General features: G+C 42.8%; 1 protein-coding gene across 1 annotated transcript in view; it reads left to right on the plus strand.

Moving 5' to 3' along the window:
• The window catches only part of SLC26A4 (solute carrier family 26 member 4), a 30,316-nt gene that overhangs the window by 1,263 nt on the left and 10,623 nt on the right, over positions 1 to 18,430 (plus strand). The window contains exons 3-15 of the mRNA XM_081023597.1: positions 82 to 221; positions 617 to 727; positions 2,312 to 2,496; positions 3,795 to 3,959; positions 5,646 to 5,798; positions 6,339 to 6,421; positions 7,621 to 7,768; positions 10,010 to 10,123; positions 12,342 to 12,419; positions 12,622 to 12,717; positions 14,736 to 14,842; positions 17,145 to 17,214; positions 17,888 to 17,980. Of these exons, the coding sequence (XP_080879723.1) occupies positions 82 to 221; positions 617 to 727; positions 2,312 to 2,496; positions 3,795 to 3,959; positions 5,646 to 5,798; positions 6,339 to 6,421; positions 7,621 to 7,768; positions 10,010 to 10,123; positions 12,342 to 12,419; positions 12,622 to 12,717; positions 14,736 to 14,842; positions 17,145 to 17,214; positions 17,888 to 17,980 (1,543 nt within the window). The remainder of the gene's footprint in view (positions 1 to 81; positions 222 to 616; positions 728 to 2,311; positions 2,497 to 3,794; positions 3,960 to 5,645; positions 5,799 to 6,338; positions 6,422 to 7,620; positions 7,769 to 10,009; positions 10,124 to 12,341; positions 12,420 to 12,621; positions 12,718 to 14,735; positions 14,843 to 17,144; positions 17,215 to 17,887; positions 17,981 to 18,430) is intronic.

Consider the following 18,430-nt stretch of genomic DNA (forward strand, 5'->3'; position numbering starts at 1 on the left):
TCGAAGGAGGGTGGGCCATGGCAGGGGAGCAGGTACATTTCACAGTGTGACTCGAGCAATTTAACATTTTGTCCTTGGCAGCTGTTCAAGAAGAAAAGCCATTCAGGTAACCAAGACCTTGTTCCCTATTTTGGAATGGCTGCCTAAGTACAGAGTGAAGGAATGGCTCATCAGCGATATAATTTCCGGTGTCAGTACTGGACTTGTGGCTACTTTACAAGGTAAGAGAGATCCAGTCTTTCTCCTACTATTATTACGGGGTGAGGGGGGTGGGGATTAGAATGTGATGAAGTTGCCTAAACTCTGTCTTGCAGTTATGGGTCACCGCCCTGATTTACTTAACCATTTTTTAAAAGACTCGTCAGCAATCTGGAAAAGTTCAGAGCTGCAACTTCATTTGGAGCAAAATAAGTAAGGATCCAGCTGAAAATCTGGCTATCTTGCAAATCGTGGGCTGCAAAACATGAACAGCTCCTATTTGTACATGGAACTTTGTTTAAGATGTGGAATACAGACGTCAATAATACCTGTGTAGAAAAGGTACTACTTGATGTAGATATCAAAAGAGTCTATTGTAAGATTAGTCAATACAATACTTTATTTTCTATCATTTCAGGCTTGGCATATGCACTACTGGTTGCAGTTCCTGTTGGATATGGTCTCTACTCTGCTTTTTTCCCCATCCTGACATACTTCTTCTTGGGAACATCAAGACACATCTCAGTTGGTAATTATATATTTCTCATGTTACTATCGGCCAACTATTAATTACAGAATGTCAAACTTATTCAAAGGTATTGGAATATCTCATACAGTAGTTTTAGTGGAACCAGTTTACTAATATACTTTTATGGTGGCACCTTCTTATTGTGTTTGAGTAGACTTTTATACTTATCCATATTTTTCCACAAAGTGTAGAATTGTAGAATTGCAAGGGACCACAAGGGTCATCTAGTCCAACCCCCAAAATGCAGAAATAGTTTTGCCCAATATGGGGCTCGAACCTACAAACCTGAGATTGAGAGTCTCATGCGCTACCCAACTGAGCTATCGTTCTGCCATGACTACTGGAAATTGCTTTGATGCCTACATTATATGTATGTAATCTCTTATTTTGTTAGTACTGTTCCTTAGCAGAGCTATTTACAAGACATCAGGTTCAATGCCAGTTTTGATTCACTTAGGCTCACGCAGGTCCAAATGTAATAGTTAAGCACTTTAAACTCAGCATGATGACTTCAACGTATTAACTGCTAATTCTATATGACAGACAGCTGTGACAATAATGCAGAAAATACACACACTCAAGGACTCTAGTTTATGATGTGTATGACAATCTGGATCTTAAATCATTTTTTTCTGTGGTAGCTTTGGGTGATAGACAATGTTAGCCATTCTCCGAGTAATAATAATAATAATAATAATTTATTATTTGTACTCCGCCCATCTGGCTGGGTTTCCCCAGCCACTCTGGGCGGCTTCCAACAAAGATTAGAAATACATTAAAATGTCACACATTAAAAACTTCCCTGAACAGGACTGCCTTCAGATGTCTTCTGAATGTCAGGTAGTTGTTTATCTCTTTGACATCTGATGGGAGGGCATTCAACAGGGTGGGTGCCACTACTGAGAAGGCCCTCTGCCTGGTTCCCTGTAGCTTTGCTTCTCGCAATGAGGGAACCGCCGGAAGGCCCTCGGCACTGAATCTCAGCGTCCGGGCAGAACGATGCGGGTGGAGACGCTCCTTCAGGTATACTGAGTAGACCCATTGAAATCAATTGACAACTCGAGTCCATTAATTTCAAGGGGTCTGCACTGTGTATGGCTAACACTGAGCAGCACCCTGATTGTTTAAACTGACAAAACATCATCATCATCTTCATTTATTATTTATACCCTGCCCATCTGGCTGGGTTTCCCCAGCCACTCTGGGCCGCTCCCATACACATACAGCATTAAACATTAAAACATTAAATATTAAAAACTTCCCTAAACAGGGCTGCCTTCAGATGTCTTTTAAAAGTAGGATAATTGCTTATTTCCTTGGCATCTGATGGGAGGGCATTCCACAGGGCAGGCGCCACTACTGAGAAGGCCCTCTGCCTGGTTCCCTGTAACTTCGCTTCGCGTGAGAAAACCACCAGAAGGCCCTCAGTTCTGGATCTCATGAAACAGTGGTTTTATTATTGCTTTGGATGTTTAGTATAATTTAGTGCTTCTACATTTTAAGCTAATTTTTTTTTTATTGTTAGCCGTTTGAAGCACGCTGTTAAGAAATGCTGTGTAAAATATATAAAATTATTCCCAACAGGACCTTTCCCAGTGGTCAGTTTGATGGTGGGCTCAGTAGTACTGAGCATGGCGCCTGACGAAAAATTCCACATGGTCAGCAGCAACATGACAGGGCTGAACCAAACAGTTATAGATATCGCATCAAGAGATGCCGAGAGAGTGATTATTGCCAGCACCATCACTTTTTTGGTTGGCATTCTCCAGGTAAAGCGGATTGGATAAAACTGTCTCAAATGTTGCTGCTTTTATACTTTATGAAAGAACTGATGAATAGAAGAAACAGCTTCATGCTAAACACTCACTATTTTCCTCAACTAGAGCCAAAATGTACTCAAATAATAAAGTAGAATGCAAGTTTGCTTGCCTCACATTTATTGTTCTGCACAGTTTGGGAATGCCAAGCATTTGTATCCTTTTATGTCATGGGATTCGCATGTGGCGCTGTGGGTTAAACCACAGAGCCTAGGACTTGCCAGTCAGAAGGTCGGCGGTTCGAATCCCCGCGACGGGGTGAGCTCCCGTTGCTCGGTCCCTGCTCCTGCCAACCTAGCAGTTCGAAAGCACATCAAAGTGCAAGTAGATAAATAGGTACCACTCTGGCGGGAAGGTAAACGGTGTTTCCGTGCGCTGCTCTGGTTCACCAGAAGCGGCTTAGTCATGCTGGCCACATGACTCGGAAGCTGTATGCCGGCTCCCTCGGCCAATAAAGCGAGATGAGTGCCGCAACCCCAGAGTCGGCCACGACTGGACCTAATGGTCAGAGGTCCCTTTACGTTTACCTATGTCATGGGATTAAAGCCTTGCATTTTGTATCTTGTCTCCTGCAGCCAGAAAAAAACGGCTTTTTAGTCTTCTTGCATTTCATTTTAAAGGTGGGAAAGCCAGACCATTAAACGAGAAAAGAACTATTGAAAATCTATTTAAAAACAACAAGCAAGGCCTTCATGTAAATCCATACAGCTGGTCATCCTGGTACTTACTCTTAAGTCCTACACAAGTTGAGACCAGGATACGTGGAGGAATCTTTTCACCAGCTTGCCCATGTACTGAGATGATAATTGGAGGCTCTCCTCTGGGTGACCCAATGGGCAGAGGTGCGGTGGGTTAAAACTGGGAGCAGGGCCTGTTCAGTTGTGGCACCCCATTTTGGGGAGTCTTTCTGCCTGGCACCCACTTGATTGTCTTTGGTGCCACATGAAAACCTTGATATTTTCCTAGACTTTCAATTTTTAAATGGTGAGAACATTCCATGCTGCTAGTTCTATTTAATGTTTTAAATTTTTTGGCTGTTTATTTAGTGCTCATTCTTACTGGTTTTATACAACAGAATACAAATAAATAAATAAATTGCATAAACTGGAGCTAAGAGATTAAAACAGACAAAAGAAGAGTCTTGATCACTCTATGTTAGGTGGCTAAATCCTGAATTTTGTTAAAATCGTGGGCTATTCTAATGCTTTCTAACTGTTCATAAAACTATTCCGTGCTTCTTCTTTTTCCAGCTAGTGTTCGGATTTCTTCAGATTGGTTTTATCGTGAGATATCTTGCTGATCCACTGGTCGGGGGTTTTACAACAGCTGCAGCATTTCAAGTGTTCGTTTCACAGCTGAAGATAGTCTTAAACGTCCCAACCCAAAACTACAATGGGGTCCTTTCCATAATCTATGTAAGTGTGTCTTGCTGAGCTGGGGGTTGCGCTTGGCCTGATGGAACGGCTGCTATAGATGACAGTTGAGGGAGGAGACTGTTGGAGCTAGCGTTTCAGCCAAGTGGATGTTAATTTAGCTATTAGATCACTGTATGCATTTATATACAAGTGGAGCCGGCAACAAAATGCTGCAGCGTGGAGTTCTTCAGCCAGCCATATCTTCTTTCAGGGTGCTCCACTACATTCCCCCTCCCTCCCGTTTTCTATGCCTCCTGCAACAGTTAGTCATCATTCTGTGACCAGTGAGCCTACTCATTCCTCCTTGGCTGTTTTGGGTTTAGTTTTGGTCTTGCTCCCTTGAGTTTTCCCTTGAATATTTTTTCTTCTACTTCAGACTTTAGGATTTCCCAAACATGTTGATATGTTTTTGGCTACACAGCCATTTGTTTTTTTGGACCTGAGTTTGCTGTTACCTGATACAAGTGGGACTTGCAGCACAATGTTGCATTTTGGAGCGCTTGTCTTTGGGATTCTGGTCAACCTGCCATGCCCACTTTGCCCCCTGCCAGCTGAGCATGCTCAATCCTCATTGAACAGTTTTATGGGGTTCTCCATCTTACATTCCCCCCCCCTCCTAATTTTCTTTTGTACTTCTGCAAGCCTTGGGCTTCCCCGCAATACACTGGTACCTCGGGTTAAGTACTTAATTCGTTCCGGAGGTCCATACTTAACCTGAAACTGTTCTTAACCTGAAGCACCACTTTAGCTAATGGGGCCTCCTGCTGCCGCCGGGCCGCCGGAGCCCGATTTCTGTTCTCATCCTGAAGCAAAGTTCTTAACCTGAAGCACTATTTCTGGGTTAGTGGAGTGTGTAACCTGGAGCGTATGTAACCCGAGGTACCACTGTACTGTGATGCCACTTGCTTGTGCTTTGGTCTCACCCATACACAAAGAATGAGTTTGCTATTCGTATATAAGGCGATAAACACACTCATACAAACACAAGAGATTCACAGCACAATCACATACTTGTCTTCTAAGAAGTACGTCTAAATGAGTTCAACAAGAGCCAGTGTGGTGTAGTGGTTAAGAGCGGTAGTCTCGTAATCTGGGGAACCGGGTTCGCGTCTCCGCTCCTCCACATGCAGCTGCTGGGTGACCTTGGGCCAGTCACACTTCTCTGAAGTCTCTCAGCCCCACTCACCTCACAGAGTGTTTGTTGTGGGGGAGGAAGGGAAAGGAGAATGTTAGCCGCTTTGAGACTCCTTAAAGGGAGTGAAAGGCGGGATATCAAATGCAAACTCTTCTTCTTCTTCTTCAATGAGTCTTACTCCCAGGTATAGGGTTGCAGCCTTGGCTCTTTAGTATTTGCAGCTGTAGATATTAGTAGCTGACAGATATTAGTTTCTGCGCTTTCCTGAACCTGTAATCGTTATTGTGTCTTGGGTCTCATCTGCACAGTCATGGCTTTCCCTTAAAAAAATATTGGCGGCCCTAGTTTGTTCAGGATACTGAGAATTGTTAGGAGATCCCTGTTTCTCTTACAGAGATCACAGAATGGTTTGACAACCAATCACTCTTCCCAGTAAAGTCATAACTGGTAATATACAGCTTTAAGTGAATAGTGCAGATGGGACCTTAGATGAGAATGTGGTTTATTCAAACTGAATGGTAGCATTTCACATTGTCTTTTTTTATTTTTAGACCCTTATTGATATATTTAAAAATATTGGCCAAACCAACATTGCCGATCTCATTGCTGGCCTGCTGACCATCGTTATTTGTATGGTAGTCAAGGAAATAAACGATCGATTCAGACACAAGATCCCTGTTCCTATTCCTATAGAAGTGATTGTGGTAAGCCAACTACTTTAAGCTCAAGGGATTCGATTGACAGGAGAACAATATCTGTTTTCTCTGTTCGTAGTGTCGCAATCCACCCCAATCTCCAAGCGGTGTGAGATTCCAAGGGTCCCAAGTGCTAACCCAGGGTTTGCGTTTACTTCGGGAATGAGGCACAGTGGAGACTGCGGTGTCTTTATGATATATGGTTTATTTGCACATTAACACCCCTAAAGGGTCTTGGTTCTCCCATAGCTGCAGCCTTGGATTCAAAGAGAAATCAGACATTGTTCTCAAACGTTTCTCTGACCCTCTCTCCAGTTCACGGAGGGGGCCCCACCCGTTTGCCATCTCGCACCGAGCACCGTAATCCCCTTAATCTACTGTAATGGCTCATCACCCAGGCTATCGCCTTGTCAGGAAGCTAGCTAGGCTATTCCAAGAATTAGAAGCCTTGATTAACACTTGCTGGATCCAGGGATGAGAGGGGTCTGGCAGTCAGTGTAACACCCTGAACTCATAACAACAACATGATGTTATTTCTTTTTATTCTAGACAATAGTCGCCGCTGGCATTTCGTATGGTGTTGATCTGGAGAAAAAGTACAATGCAGGCATTGTTAAATCTATTCCTAGCGGGTGAGTGCAGATTGTTCATTCAGTGGTCAGCTACATTTCAAGGACACACTAATGGCTCAGTTTTTAATAGTAACTGTATAGCCACTTCATACATAATTTTGTATCTACATAGAATAATGGAATTGTAGAGTTGGAAGGGACCCTGCGGATCATCTAGCCCAGGCATCCCCAAACTTGGCCCTCCAGATGTTTTGGGACTACAATTCCCACCATCCCTGACCACAGGTCCTGTTAGCTAGGGATGATGGGAGTTGTAGTCCCAAAACATCTGGAGGGCCGAGTTGGGGGATGCCTGATCTGAGGATTTTGGTTGCCCTGTCGTTTTATGCTATTCACTTTCCCATAACCCTTGCAATGCAGGATCATGCAGCTGTCCCAGACAGGGATCAAACCTGCAACCCGGGCATTATTAGCACCACACTCAAACCAGCTGACATAGATGTACTCGAATGTAGGGGGGGGGGGGACAGCTCAGTCATGTATCAAGTGAAAGTGGAGTCAATTTGACTACATCATGTACATGTGCTAAACTCCAGCTGGTAGAATTGCACAATGAATATATACCGTACATATGGTGAAACAAAACCAGGTCCAATCTTCACATCCCCTCCCCTGCTCTGTGTATGGTAAAATATTAAAAGTAGCTGTAAGAGAAAACGCAGAGGCTGGGGTGTTGGGGCGGGAAAAAGGAGCAGCTTGGCAAATAAATTGTTAAGGTTCACCCAAGGTGAATCCAAGACATGTTTGGTGTACTTGACTGGATGGAGAGAATAACATTATTAGATAGTTGTGCTTGTTGGACTACACAGGTGCATATAATTCAGGCAGTAGGGTAAACACATGGAGGCATGGCTGTGGGATAGACAAGTGCCATTACTGCAAGCACATTTACTATGAACAGTTGGTAATGCATTTTATCCGAAGGACTTTCATGTTACAAGTGGCTTTTGCCTTTTGGGGCTCTCCAACTAAATGAAGAATATACAACGTATTTTGCAACAAATAATTTTGCAAGTAAATCTTGTCTGTTTACTGCAGGGAGAAGCACCAATGGGTTACATCCCCACCTCCCCAAATTGTTTCATTATAGAGTCAAAAAATGCCATCATAATAATTTGTTAGTCATAGTTGTCATAGTTTTTGTAGAAAAAACACAAATGCACACAAACATATATTTTCCTCCTTTTTTATATATATAGGTTTTTGCCTCCCGAACCTCCAGCGGTCAGCATGTTTGGAGACATGATAGCATCTGCCTTTTCCATTGCCATTGTTGCTTATGCAATAGCTGTGTCCGTGGGCAAAGTCTATGCAACCAAATACGACTATGCTATTGATGGAAATCAGGTATGTGAAACCAAAGTACCTTACTTTTTATAAACTGTGACGCAAAAGCTGAATCTTATTTATGGAGAGGAGTACACTTATTTTTCAGCCATTGTGGTGGTGATTATAGGTGAAGTAACTTAGTGGTTCTATTAGGAAAATAAGTAATTCAATTGTCAGATTTAAATGAGCAGTAGACTATTTCCCATAAGGTGTGCCGGATTCTGCCTCACTTTGTGGGTGCCCGGCGTACACCTATGACATCACGTGCATGGCATGTGTGTGATGTCATGCGGCAGGAAGAGGCCCAATGGGACCCACAGCAGCCTCTGAAAGGCCCAGTGGGACCCATCACAGCTTCAGGAAGGTCCCAACAAAATTTTGTGTATGCCCAGGCACCCAGGACTCCCCCACAGATGGCACCAGTTTTCTCATCAAGGGTGGAACTAGATCTGAGAGCAACATGGAATTGGTACCAATAACAGACCCATGTTGAGCCCTTCCCCAACTCTGTATTATTTGTCCAATCTTCTTTAGAAGTCAGCCAAGTCCGTGACCATCTCTGCCTCCTGTGGGAGAGAGTTCCACAGGAGAACTATTTGCTGCATGATGAAGTACAGTGGTGCCCAGCAAGACGAATGCCTCACAAGACGAAAAACTTGCTAGACGAAAGAGTTTTCCGTTTTTTGAGTCGTTCCGCAAGACGAATTTCCCTATGGGCTTGCTTCGCAAGACGAAACGTCTTGTGAGTTCTCGCGAGTTTGTTTCCTTTTTCTTAAAGTCGCTAAGCCGCTAAGCCGTTAATAGCTGCTAAGCCGCTAAGCCGCTAATAGCCGCTAAGCCGCTAATAGCCATGCTTCGCAAGACGAAAAAACCGCAAGACGAAGAGACTCGCGGAACGGATTAATTTCGTCTTGCGAGGCACCACTGTACATTGTTTTCCCTGCCCCCAAATCTTCCAACATTCAGCTTTATTCAATATCCATGAATTCTAGTGCCATGAAGGAGGGATAACCTTTTCTTCTATCCACTTTTCCATGCCATGTATAACTTCATAAACTTCAGTCATGTCACCTCTTAGTCGTATTTTCTCTAAACTAAAAAAAACAAAAAACGCTGCATCGTTTCCTCACGGGGAATTGCTCCACCCATTGATCATTTTGGTTGCCCTGTCATTTTATGCAATTCACTTTCCCATTAGCTGCTAGGAAGAAGTATTTCTTTCTCCATATATTTTTTTTAAGATATTCTGCTTGAACCAGATTTCTAATGAAGCATTTATCTTTGCTATCTTTTTTGAGTAGTAAGTAAGAATGCATATCTGAGATGGTATGAAGGCTATTTCTATGGCAATATTCAATATATTGTATCTGGAACTAGGGCAAGTACAAATTAAACAATTGGAATTGCCAAGCATATTTTTTTTTCTTAAGGCAATTAGGGTTTTTTTTTATTCTTCTTCCCATTGTTTCTTCTTTAACAGCTGTGTCTTTACATTTATATGTCTGTTTCCAGGAACAGCTATGCATAAGCCTACAGAGCTCTGCCACTGGTCAAGTCCTAAAAAGGAACTTGTTCCATAATTCCACACTATTTTATTTTATTAAAGATTTTCTTGATTTACAAAAGTGTGTGCAATGTCTCTCTCTCGTATTCCCGCCCCCTGTAACATTTTTACAAATCAGTTTCATTTGTTGAGACATTAGGAAGAAAAGGGGGAAAGAGGTGGGGGGAGATGGGATGGGGTGGGGTGGCAATGTTACTATTTTACTTACTATATGTGGGGTTTGGTGTCAGCGTTGCTTGTGTAGGTTCTCTGTTGTTCACTTGTGTTCCTTCGGTGGTGAGAGAGGTTGGGGTTGGCCTAGGGTGTGGTTGTTCATTTGTGGTTGGCTGTGGTGGTCTTTGTTTTCATGTGTGAGTGGGGGGTGTGTGTGTTTTGGATCAGGTTAGCCATATTGATTTGTACGCTGTTGGATAATTCCACACTATTAAGAAAAATTACTGCACCTCGAATGTACCATAAAAGTTCAGCTACAACTTCATTTGATTCAGTTTTGAAATTGGATCCCCAATTTACAGTTCAAAATAATATTTATGTGTAGGAGCACTGGCAGAGGAAGAGGAGTACAGGGGGAGCGCCCCGCCCCCGCCTGTTCTCTGCCCCCGGCGCCGGAGCATGAAGCTCTGCCACTGTGTAGGAGAAAGCTTTTTTTTTTAGGAAAAAAATTGTATTAACACCAAGATCTTCTAACCTTCTAGGAATTTATTGCCTTTGGGATCAGCAATATTTTTTCAGGGGCCTTCTCTTGCTTCGTTGCCACCACTGCTCTGTCCCGCACAGCAGTCCAAGAAAGCACTGGTGGGAAAACCCAGGTAATTCCACTCGATCAGAATAAACTATAAAGACAATTCTAATCCTTATATTGCTTAGCGCACAGTGATTCTTCGAAATCTCATTGTTAACGATTTTGTGGGTGGCGTTTTTGAATGGAAAGCCAAATCCCATCTCTTGCGGGGGTGCAATTAGTGCCAGCACCGTCCGTTAAGAGTTTGGGTGTAATCTTCGATACCTCCCTTTCTATGGAGGCGCAGATTACAGCTATAACAAAGGCGGCATTTTTTCATCTCCGCCAAGCTAAGCAGTTGGCCCCTTATCTCTCTCGCCCTGACCTAGCCACTGTGATCCATGCGACGGTCACCTCCAGACTGAATTATTGTAACTCGCTCTATGTGGGGCTGCCCTTGAGACTGACCCAGAAACTCCAGCGGGTGCAGAATGCTGCGGCGAGACTCCTTATGGGGTCTTCGCTGCGAGATCGCATTCATCTGGTACTATACCAGCTGCACTGGCTCCCAGTGGAGTACAGGATCAGGTTTAAGGTGCTGGTTTTAACCTTTAAAGCCCTATACGGCCTAGGACCCTTGTACCTACGGGACCGCCTCTCCTGGTATGTCCCACAGAGGAACCTACGGTCTGCAAATAAAAACATCCTGAAGGTCCCAGGCCTCAGAGAGGTTAGGCTGGCCTCAACTAGAGCCAGGGCTTTCTCGGCTGTGGCTCCAATCTGGTGGAACGCTCTGTCACAAGAGACTAGGACCCTGCGGGACCTGACATCTTTCCGCAAGGCCTGCAAGACAGAGTTGTTCCACCAGGCCTTTGGTCAGGGCCCAGCCTGACTCCCTCCTCTGGCAACCTGCACAGAATTTTGCTTAACGGTTGCCATTAATTTGATTTTAATTAATTTTTATAATGAAATGTTTTTAGAATGTTGGATTATTTGATTGTTTGATTATTTGATTGTTGTTAGCCGCCCTGAGCCTGGCTTCGGCTGGGGAGGGCGGGATATAAATAAAATTTATTATTATTATTATTAAACGTTTCATTGATTTCCTGGACACCAGCTTCCCTGACATAAAACGAAGGGGGCACATTAAGAGAAGACTATAGCACCTGAATGGTATTACCTTAACTTGCATGCAATAGTAACTCCATAGATAAATAAATAATATCCCTGAGCCCAGATTAAATACAGTGATGTTGGGGGTGGGGGCAGTCATCTGAATGCTTCATTGATCACTCAGGTATTAAGTGAGTATGTAGCTTAAGGGGGTTTCAAATGAAAGTTTGCGGGGCCCGTCTCAAGTAGGAACCTGGGGTTTTTGGAGGACACTGGTGGCGCTGTGGGTTAAACCACAGAGCCTAGGACTTGCCGATCAGAAGGTCGGCAGTTCGAATCTCCGTGATGGGGTGAGCTCCCATTGCTCAGTCCCTGCTCCTGCCCACCTAGCAGTTCAAAAGCACGTCAAAGTGCAAGTAGATAAATAGCTACTGCTCCGGTGGGAAGGTAAACGGCGTTTTCGTGCGCTGCTCTGGTTCGCCAGAAGTGGCTTAGGATCCAAACTACAAGAAAGAAGATTCCACCTAAACATTAGGAAGAACTTCCTGACAGTAAGAGCTGTTCAACAGTGGAATTTGCTGCCAAGGAGTGTGGTGGAGTCTCCTTCTTTGGAGGTCTTTAAGCAGAGGCTTGACAACCATATGTCAGGAGTGCTCTGATGGTGTTTCCTGCTTGGCAGGGGGTTGGACTCGATGGCCCTTGTGGTCTATTCCAACTCTATGATTCTATGACCCGGAAGCTGTACGCCGGCTCCCTCGGCCAACAAAGCGAGATGAGCGCTGCAACCCCAAAGTCGGCCACGACTGGACCTAATGGTCAGGGGTCCCTTTACCTTTACCTAATCAGATGACCGCAAGTTCACATTCACAGTCAGTCAGTAGTACTTTAAAAAGAAAGCAGCTGCAGCTAGGAAGGACATTAAAATACATACAAGACTCTGCTGTTGCATTTGGCATACCCCTATGAAAGAAAGTTTAAAAACATCCACTTTTTTAAAAAATTACCACTATACCACTTAGGTAAAAACTTGCTTATGGTAACTGAATTGCTTTTGAACTTGTCCCTGTGCTCCCCCACCAAACAACAACAACCCACAATCTATAATAAGAATAAATAGCCTACTAAAGCCTGTTATACAAAAAACATACATTATAGAAACTCTATTTCCTTATTATCTAAAACATCTTTTTCAGATTGCTGGAATAATCTCAGCTGGAATCGTACTGATTGCCATTGTAGCCTTGGGGAAACTGCTTGAACCTTTGCAGAAGGTATTTTATTATTGCACTTGTCATCGCACCGTTTTTGGGTGCATAAACTTAAGTAATGTTTTAGTCCTCTTCCTGATAAACAGAAAGTATTCCCCTGCTATTTTCCTGTTCCTGCTCACACACAAAGACTAACATGCAAATACACATACTGCCCGTGTTTTCCTTGAACAATACAGGTTAATGTGTCTTTCTTTCTTTGCAGTCTGTATTGGCAGCTGTGGTCATTGCCAACTTGAAAGGGATGTTCATGCAAATATTTGATGTACCCCGTTTGTGGAGGCAGAGCAAGGCAGATGCTGTGAGTTCTTTAACGTGTGAACCATCAACTCATATTTTGAATTAAATGCTTACCCTTTGCTTTTCATTTTAATTCACAATAAATAAATAATTGAGAATCTCAGGTCATTGGGGGGTGGGGGTGGGAATAATGTCCTGCATAGAACAAATGCACCAATGTACAGTGCTGGATTCCCTGGTTACTATGTCAGGTTTCCAAATCATTGAGGGTTCAGGAGACAAACAATTTCCTGTGGCTTCTTCTTCTGATGTTTGTACATAGACCTAGTTCTCACTGGTGTGGTACAGCTGTACTTGAGCTGCATCCACCTCAGGAGGCAGCAGTGGGGCGTTCTGCCTCAGGTGTCAAAATACCTTGGACCGCCCGCAGTGTGTAGGCCCCAATCCACTGAAGCAAAGGCCTCCCCTATGAGATTGCCAAGACAATGGTAGGATAACCCAAGCACACAATGCCAATGGCTGTACACATGCCATGCATTTAAAGCACTTCCTTCTCCTGCAAAGAATGATGGGAGGTGTAGTTCATCTCTTGAAGAAGAAGAAGAAGAGAAGAGTTTGGATTTGATATCCCGCTTTATCACTACCCGAAGGAGTCTCAAAGCGGCTAACATTCTCCTTTCCCTTCCTCCCCCACAACAAACACTCTGTGAGGTGAGTGAGGCTGAGAGACTTCAAAGAAGTGTGACTAGCCCAAGGTCACCTAGCAGCTGCATGTGGAGGAGCGGAGATGCGAACCTGGTTCCCCAGATTACGAGTCCACCGCTCTTAACCACTACACCACACTGGCGTAGAGCTACAATTCCCAGTTATCCTTAACAAAATACAGTTCACAGGATTATTTGGTGGGGGCAGTGCTGTCCTTTAAATGCATGGTGTGTAAACAGCTAAAGACAAAACTAGCGTTAGGGACAAGCAATCGGTTTGAGTAAAACAAAAACAAAACTCATCCAGTGTAGACAAGGTAAGTTTCAGGATCAGGGATCTAGAAACTGGTGTTGCTCCAGCAACTGGGAAGCTCAATGTACAGGCTGATATAGCCTGGCCTCCCACTGCTGCTGGTGCTTAAGGGTGTTCTGAAAGCTGTTCCTCTTAGAGAGCACCCTTCTTCATAAGGAGACCTTAGCTGCACAGTGACTTTTGACAGTGGCTTGAATGCTTGGATTTCTGTGCTCTAAAGGGTTGTGAGGGGTGGCTTGACCTCTCCCTCAGACCCCACCAGGGACATTTTCGCACTTGGGTAGGACTGCCATATGTCTGGAATTTCCTGGACATAGCTGGGATTCATCTGCCCAAAACGGTGCCCGGGAGGAATTTTCGAAAAACAACTAAAATGTCCACAAAACCTCGGGTGTATGGCAGTCCATATTGGAAGTGTTGATTTTTTGGCGGTTTTCCTAAAAAAATAGGAGGGAGATTTTGCAAAAAAAAATCTGACAAGGTGAGGGTGCATTACCGGATTGTCACTATTTGAAATATGGCAACCCTACACTTGGGTTGGAATACATCCTGAGGGTCTGTCAAGAAGATCCTTTAGAGGAAGTTCCAGACAGATTCCTTCAGGACTGGTGATGGCAGACTCTGTTAGATCCCTCAAGTATTCAGTCAATTGGAGGTCCAATTTATCCTCCAATGAGTCAGTGTCTGGCTACAAGTCAAGTCTGGGCATGGCACTGGGAGATTCACATGACTCCTTTGTATAAAACAAAATTCACTACACACAGAAAAACAACCAGTTAGTAAGAAGGCTAGATTAGAATCTGCTAACATGGTTGATTTCTGTATGGAGGGATATATTATTATTATTAGTTATATGAAGAAGCATGGTTTGCATGTTCCCTCTGAAATAACGCTTCCTGCCATGCCTGTGGGATTTCCTCCCATGTGAGATTTCCTCCCCCAGCTGCTTCCTCACATCTTCTCATTTCTCAGCTCTACAAAAGTCTGCTTTCGGTGGTTGGCTGGAATCACCCTGTCTACTAATGGGATATGGTCTGACTTTTCTTGTGTTTTCTTTTCCAGATGATCTGGGTTTTCACATGTATAGCGTCCATCATTCTGGGACTAGATTTGGGGTTACTTGCTGGTCTGGTGTTTGCACTGCTGACGGTTGTCCTGAGAGTTCAATTGTAAGTAACTATTATATAGGCAGGGGCAGTTTCTGCCATTGCACTCCCAAGAAGACAAGTAAATAAATGAATACAAAAGAAGAAGAAGAGTGACACAAGTTACTATTGTTCTGCTATTGCAAGCAAACAGTGTCACTAGTTTTAAAATTGGAAAAGGAAAATGAAATACAAATCACGCTTCACACAGCTGAAATTACTTCCACATAGCCCGTTACGAATGAGAAAATAGAAAATGCATAAATAGATATGATAATTTGGAATAGTGCAGACAGAACTAGGCCAACAGGCTGTAAATAGTTTGAGTCAAAACCACAGTAAGCTCCTGAAAGAAAGCATAGACAGTTCTGTTCTCTTCTGGTACTGCTGTTGACATTTGGTCTTCTTTGAAGTGCTCCTAGAGGCTGCAATGATAATCGTAGAGGAAAACGCTGAAGAAGAACTTTTACATTCTAAAGAGATGACCCACTGTGATGCACAACAGATTCGTTTTAGTACCAGAAATCTTTGTATCAGGGCAAGGCAGTGTGGTGGTGAGGTTGGGGCAGCGCAACTGCATTGGCAAAGCCAGTTCAGAACTCCAGCGGTGTTGCACATCTCTGTCCTTGCTGCCACCCTGCCTCATCCTGGTAGTTGGTGATGCTACTGCTGTTGAGAGGACAGCAGCCCTGCACTGTTCTATTGCATTGGCTGCTCTTGTTTAAGAATTCCTGTTGTTGACATATTCTGCTTATGACATAGAGCAGGTGTTGTGGCTCAAACTCCTATCACCCCTCATTGTTGACTATGCTGCCTGGAAACTCGAGTCCAGCAACACCTGTTCGGACCACAAGTTCCCCATCTCCAGTGTAAATGAATGAAGATTAGGTGGAGTATTTGGGGGAGTGAACTGAATTTAAATCAGTTCGTGCTTAGGCTAGCTCAAAGAAAGTTCAGGGGGTGTCAAAGGAATGGAAGTCAACAAATAGTTCAATTGCTTTGACACACACTTTAGAAACTTGAAGTGGCTCTATTGTTGTGGAGGATGCCGGGGAAAGTATTATTCGAGATAAAGACTGAGAATTATGGTAAAATTAATAGTTAATTGTTAAAGGATGCTGAACTTGGATGTCTGAGTTGTCAGTGTGGATCGTGTTGGATCCCACCACGGAGCTCAGGAAGCCATACTTCCTTCATGGCAAAAATTAAACTGTCCGGTTAATTGATAACTTATTATTATGTAAATACCAGTGGTTTAATGTTCTCCTAAGGAGCACAGAAACATGACACTACTTCTCATTTTAGAATTACAAGTTGTATATTCTTCAGCCAGGCAGGTGGCTGTAATGGATGCTTTAAACCAGGCTTCTCAATGTGGTGCTTCCAGGTACTGTTGGACTACAACTCCCATCATCCCAGACCATTGGCTTGCACTGGTTTGGACTGGGCAGGTTGGAGTTCAAGCTGGAGGGTACCAGGTTGTGGGGAATTGTTTTGAAGAAACTCTGAGCTGTGTAAATAAAGCAAAGTATTAGGGCACAGTTTATGCATTTTGCAGAATCAAACTCACCTTTCTGTATCTTTGGGAAGATTTTTCTCAGTTTTTCTACTTTTAGATGATGGTGAGGAGTTTTGTTTTTTAATACTTCTCTACTGCAACAAATTGCATTTTAAGTTGTTTCAAACTGTTTTAATATTGACTTTTATTTGTTGCAACCTGACCTGGGATCTTGGGGTGAATAATTTGTAAAAATAATAACAACAAAGAAAATTTGTGTGTCTGTGAGAAGGGTATAAATCCTGTTTTTTTATGGGTTAGCATTCAAACACCTATCCAAAGTGGAAGAATCTAGGGAAAGTGTTACCACTTGATTTTGCTGGAGGTGTAAACTGGGGCAAAAAAAAAAAAAAAAGACTCAAGAAACATGCTTGCTGCTCTACCTGTTTTGTGTAAACAAATTGGATCATGGTCACAGAAGATCAATGCCCTGGTTGAGCTTTAATTCTAAAGTGTTTCATGATCCTCCCTCATAGCTGGCTGTAAAGTAAGACAACGTGGTAGTCCACAAACAACAATGAAGCCAGAATAGTTGTCCTCATAAAATCAGGTTTATAAATCATTCCACTACTAAAATAAGTAAGTCCTTGTCAATTCACATGTAAGGAGTTTTTTTTAAATACTTTCCATGTCTTGCTATCTAGTTTACAGGTTAAGTAATTAATAGCAGTTCAGCCAATGTTTACTTGCAACAAACTGTTCTGTATAATACATTAATTTAACATTAGGTTATGTACTTTGATCAATGTTTTGTTTTGCTTTTGTCAGTCCTTCCTGGGGTAGCCTTGGCAGCATTCCTGGCACAGACCTATATAAGAACATCAAAGAATACAAAAATGTAAGACTTTCTAACAAGTTAATATTTCATCAGATTATTATTTTTTTAGAGTTGCTTGGAGGTTTACTAGTCTTTATCCTGCAGTGATAGGATGGCAATTGTTCGATTGTTCAAGTATTATAGTGAGGAAGGGAAGTCTTGCTGGATGGGGTAGGAATGCAGTGATCCATCTAGCTAGCTGAAGTAAGGGCATTGTTGCAAAAGATGAAGTGGTATTGCTTGCATCAACTTTTTTTTGCACCATGATTTGTGATTTGAGTGGAGAAACGTCTAGATTCCCCGCCTAAAGAGTTGCGGGGGGTGCCCTCATTCTTTAAATATTTAGAATCCTTCTTCTGCAATAAAGTACACTTTTTTGTACCAGCAACTGTGATGGAATGGCCAACCCATTCCCTAAATGGACCCATCCCCCAAGTTTCTGGTAACCTTTCAGTGGTTAAAACTGCACCTGATGACTTTGCAACAGACCTTGGAGAAGAGATCTGTGGTATTCCAAGAGCCCATGTAGACAGAGCTGAAAGGTAGAGTGTCAGGAAAGTAATAATGTTAGCAGAGTGGTTAAAAGGGATCAAAAGGGGAAAGGAGTCAATTTAGCAGCCCGGCACTAGCAGAGTGACAGAAAAACCCACACAAATCCATGCTCATTTCAACTGAAAAATGGTTTCTGTAACAGGTTGTTGAACCAGAAGGAGTGAAGATTCTCAAATTTTCAAGTCCAATATTTTATGCTAACATTGATGGCTTGAGAAGCAGCATCAAATCCACTGTGAGTAGCCTGTGATATTTCTGAACACTTCCTATGTGCAGCAGCCACAATCCAAGTATGGATGGAGGAGAATTTCATTTGGCCTGCATCTTAAGCAAAATGACCTGATTCACACATCTCAGACTAATGTAGCGATTAACACTTAATTATACTTCAGACTTCACGCATCTGTGAATTTATATGATATAGTTCTCAGCTCAAAGATGTACCAAAATGCATATTTTGTATCTTTACTATAGATCTCATTGTGACTATCTTTGTTAATGTATGTATGTATGTATGTATAAGACAACCCATTTCTATTCAAAAAATATAATTTCTTACTCATTTTTTACTCAAATACATGGAAAAATATGATGTGTATTATTTAAATATGAACTTCCATACAGATTTCTTTTTTTAAAAAAATCCGCAGATTAATGTGGAAGTCAATTGACTTTTGAATAACTA

This window comes from Podarcis pityusensis, assembly GCF_964106645.2.
Source record: "Podarcis pityusensis genome assembly, chromosome: 10".
Taxonomy (NCBI): domain Eukaryota; kingdom Metazoa; phylum Chordata; class Lepidosauria; order Squamata; family Lacertidae; genus Podarcis; species Podarcis pityusensis.